Here is a 4,582-nt window from a genome sequence, read left to right on the forward strand (position 1 = left end):
TGTGTTATGTTCGTAGTGTGTCTCCTCTCCTCTCAACGCCGCTATAAAAATCCAGGGTAATATGACGTCACATTTGTTTACCTTGGGGGTCGCTGGCGGGGAGTTAGTTTTGGCGGGTAAAACCTGACTGGGATTTTTTGGCGCGTAAACTTGGCAGAGCTGTTGTTGCCGCCATCCACAAACACTGTATAGATTCTTTTACAAAACAACTCACATGCAAATTCTACATATTTCTTAAAGTTCTCTGAGTCTACATTATTGCAATATTGTAGAATGTATAACACTTGATAACATTGATGAATTAAGTTGATTGCATAAAGATAGACTAAAAGGCTTATATACAGTATAGTTGGCAAATAATATATAATAATAGCCTCTTCTTATAGTATTTTAGCCAATATAAATATTCCCAAATTACTTCTTGTCTGTTCTCGCTAATAGGAGAGAAATATCTATCTATCTAATCTATCTATCTATCTATCTATCTATCTATCTATCTATCTATCTATCTATCTATCTATCTATCTATCTATCTATCTATCTATCTATCTATCTATCTATCTATCTATCTATCTATCTATCTATCCTACCTGTCAGAAAAGAAAAGAATGTCATACACACCCTCCAGGCAGCTTCATCATACAGCTGGTGAGTGATAACAGACACACACCCACACACCAGCTATAGATAGTGAGTGTCCCATCATCCCTCTCACATCCCTCTCCCATCCCTCTCCCATCCCTCTCACAATACATTAGGCATCATCACTATTGCTGACCCATTGTACCTGGAGAATGAGAAACGCTGGTGTTTTGTATTACCAAACATGAAAGACAATATACAACAGTAACTATCATCTCCCCGTGTGTGTGTGTGTGTGTGTGTGTGTGTGTGTGTGTGTGTTCTGGTTTAGGTGACGAGTGTATGATAAAACCTCTGGTTGTTTAATTGGAGTTTTTTATCTGTCTTTTTTGATTGAGTGGGCTGTGGTCGCCGATCTTCAGGTGTGACGATGATAACTTGTTTGTGTGTTGGATTGGTGTTATTCATTGAGTTGTTTGTGATTGGATGGTTTCATTCAAGGGCTTTTTGATTGGTTGGTGTTATTCGTGGTTTGTTCGTGATTGGTTAGTGTCTTTCATTGTCTTGTTCGTGATTGGTTGGTGTCATTCATTGGCTTGTTTGTGATTGGTTGGTTTCATTCAGGGGCTTCTTTAATTGGTTGGTGTTATTCGTGGCTTGTTTGATTGGTTAGTGTCTTCCATGGTCTTGTTCGTGATTGGTTGGTGTTATTCTAGAGCTTATTTGTTATTGGATGGTTTCATTCAAGGGCTTCTTTAATTGGTTGGTTTCATTCAAAGGGCTTTTTGATTGGTTGGTGTTATTCGTGACTTCTTTGATTGGTTAGTGTCTTTCATGGTCTTGTTTGCTGATTGGTTGGTGCCATTCAATTTATATGTTATTGATCACTGAACCACAATAATAGTCTCCTCTACTCACATTGGAACGTGAAGGTTGAAGTTACTCCTTGAAATTTCCTCCACCCCCTTCCCCATCTCGACCTTTGGATGTAACTGTCCATCTTACAGTCAGTGGGTTAATCCTGTCCTCACAGTTAATCCAGTTAATGACTCCGGAAATAGTATTAACTCAAGTAAATGGGATCCACTACAATATCCCGAATGAGGAACACACTCTCCTGTTGTATTAAACTTGACGTAACTTTTAGTAAATCTTTCGGTGTGTGTGTGTGTGTGTGTGTGTGTGTGTGTGTGTGTGTGTGTGTGTGTGTGTGTGTGTGTGTGTGTGTGTGTGTGTCTGTCTGTCTGTGTGTGTGGTGTGTGTGTGTGTGTGTGTGTGTGTGTGTGTGTGTGTGTGTGTATAATACATAAATACATTGAAGAGATGCAGGTTCGTGTCTGTGATTAGTGTCCGAGAACCAGATCAGAATATAAACAACTAATAAACCCTTGAGTACGATAACATAACCTTAGAGTACGATAACATAACCCCTTGAGTACGATGACATAACCCCTTGAGTACGATAACATAACCCCTTGAGTACGATAATCTAACCCTTTAAGTCATCAAGTCATCATGCTCAAGGGAGTCTCATGCAAAGTAAATTATATATATATCACTTTATATCATATCAAAATATATTCAAACGCTAAATGATATATCCCTCTAAAAATATACCCGGAAACAGGCGATTATATTCAGCTCACATTCCTATCTAATTCAGGGTTATAAAAGATCAAAACTAAAGAGATTTACTTCATATAAATAAACACAAACTGAAAAACAAAACACAGTCAATATTTAAACCCGTAAGAACATTATTTTAAGAACAATATTAAGTATCTGTGGTCATGAGGAGGTCTTGACGGTAGTGAAGTTTGTGAAGTAGAGTAAAAAGAAATAGTATCTTGTTTTTTTCGTTCTTGTGTTCCGCTATTCTGAGGTTGTTTGAACGATTATATAAACAGAGGCTATGTTTATACCTGGTAGCAATGGGTAAGGCGAGAGTCGTGGTAGTGTGGTGGTGGTGGTGGTGGTGGTGGTGGTGGTGGTGGTGGTAGTGGTGGTGGTGGTGGTGGTGGTGGTAGTGGTGAGGTGGTGAGTGTGTTCTGTAGATGGATGTTCTGGAGCCACACACACACACACACACACACACACACACACACACACACACACACACACACACACACACACGAGTGGAAGAGACAAAAAAACTGATAAAATAAGACACAGGAAACAGGTAAGGAGTAAGAGGCAGAAAGAGATACAACGTAATGTTTATGTGTGTGAGGGGCTTGTTTTGGTGCTGTTGGTTGGCTGTTGGTTGGCTGTTGGTTGGCTGTTGGTTGGCTGTTGACTGGCTGTTGGTTGGTTGTTGGGTTGGCTGTTGGCTGGACGTTGTTTTGGCTGTTGACTGGCTGGTTGGCTGTTGGCTGGACGTTGGTTGGCTGTTGACTGGCTGTTGGTTGGTTGTTGGGTTGGCTGTTGGCTGGACGTTGGTTGGCTGTTGACTGGCTGTTGGTTGGTTGTTGGGTTGGCTGTTAGCTGGACGTTGGTTGGCTGTTGACTGGCTGTTGGTTGGTTGTTGGGTTGGCTGTTGGCTGGCTGTTGGCTGGACGTTGGTTTGGCTGTTGACGGCTGTTGGCTGGCTGTTGGCTGGACGTTGGTTTGGCTGTTGACTGGCTGTTGGTTGGCTGTTGGCTGGACGTTGTTTTGGCTGTTGACTGGCTGTTGGGTTGGCTGTTGGTTGGCTGTTGGTTGGCTGTTAGTTGGCTGTTGGCTGCCTCTTGGTGACTCAGGGGCTAAACTTGTAAACATTCACCGCTTGGCTTTGACCATCTCCTTCAGAAAACGTCTATCTATCTATCTATCTATCTATCTATCTATCTATCTATCTAGCTATCTATCCCAGACGCTGTTTGGTACTTATGTCAGTCATTTGTAAAGGGTGCGGTGGGTGAGTGGATATGTCGCTCGTCTTCTGTCCTAATCTTCCCTGGTTCACTCCCGGGGTATCCCAAGTTCATATCGATAAGTATGTTTACTCTTTATTGCCTCATATACACCACACACCATCAGCATGCACCATAATCCATGACACCACACACCACATCACACACCAGCCACATAACACCACACACCCCATCACAACACCATCCACATTACACCACACACCACATCAAACACCAGCCACCATAACACCACACACCACATCACACACCATCCACCATACACACCACACCACACACCAGCCACCATAACACCACACACCACATCATCACACCAGCCACCATAACACCACACACCACATCATCACCATCCACACATAACACCACACACACCACACACACACACACATCCACCATAACACCACACACCACATCATAATCATCCAAGAAGAAGAAGAAGAGGAGGAGGAGGGGAAGAGGAGGAGAAGGAAGGAGGAGGAGGAGGAAGATTGATACCAAGTGAGGAGCGATCTTTTGCCCGCCAATAAAGGAGAAAGTTGAGAGGAGGAGGGGGAGGGAGGGAAGAGAGAAGAGGAGGGAGGGAGAGAGGAGGGGGGAGAAAGAGAGGAGGGAGGGGGAGGAAAGGAGGAGGATGGGGGAGAGGGAGGTATGAAGGGAGAGGAGGGAGGGAATAGGGAGGGCCACCAGACTAAATGAAGACCGACAAGAAGACGCGAATTGGATAACTTCTGGAGGGTGAGAAGGAGGAGGAGGAGGAGGAGGAGCAAGAGAACGAATCGTGATTACCTGTAGGAGGCTGATGCTAAGAGGCCGAATAAATCTTAACTATCTGGAAGTGGTAAACGGAGGAGAGTAAACAGGGTATTTGGGGGGGGGGGAGCTTTTGTATTTTAATGGTATATTTGAGAGAGAGAGAGAGAGAGAGAGCAGTTTCACACATCCTCTCTCAGCCACGAGATATAACACCATCAGAAGGGTGCAGGAGGGCAAGAACCACAAACACTAGGAGGTGGAGAGGGGGAAGATGTTCTGCAGCTAACCCAGGCTACATCATCTGATGTATCGTTACGGAACTTTTTAATTAATAAAAG

At 43.5% G+C, this 4,582-nt stretch overlaps 1 protein-coding gene across 1 annotated transcript; it reads right to left on the reverse strand.

Annotated features, from left to right (window-relative positions):
* Positions 1–2,799: 2,799 nt before the first annotated feature.
* LOC121868931 (salivary glue protein Sgs-3-like) lies at positions 2,800–3,339 on the reverse strand. Its single transcript, XM_042369965.1, has one exon. The coding sequence runs from the start codon at positions 3,337–3,339 to the stop codon at positions 2,800–2,802; it is 540 nt and encodes a 179-aa protein (XP_042225899.1).
* Positions 3,340–4,582: the final 1,243 nt, after the last annotated feature.

Source organism: Homarus americanus, unplaced genomic scaffold (assembly GCF_018991925.1).
Source record: "Homarus americanus isolate GMGI-L3 unplaced genomic scaffold, GMGI_Hamer_2.0 scaffold34189, whole genome shotgun sequence".
Classification (NCBI taxonomy): Eukaryota; Metazoa; Arthropoda; class Malacostraca; order Decapoda; family Nephropidae; genus Homarus; species Homarus americanus.

Excerpts from the sequence above, each read along its gene's own strand:
- LOC121868931 (XM_042369965.1), bottom strand. The coding sequence starts at position 3,339 with ATGTTTACAAGTTTAGCCCCTGAGTCACCAAGAGGCAGCCAACAGCCA.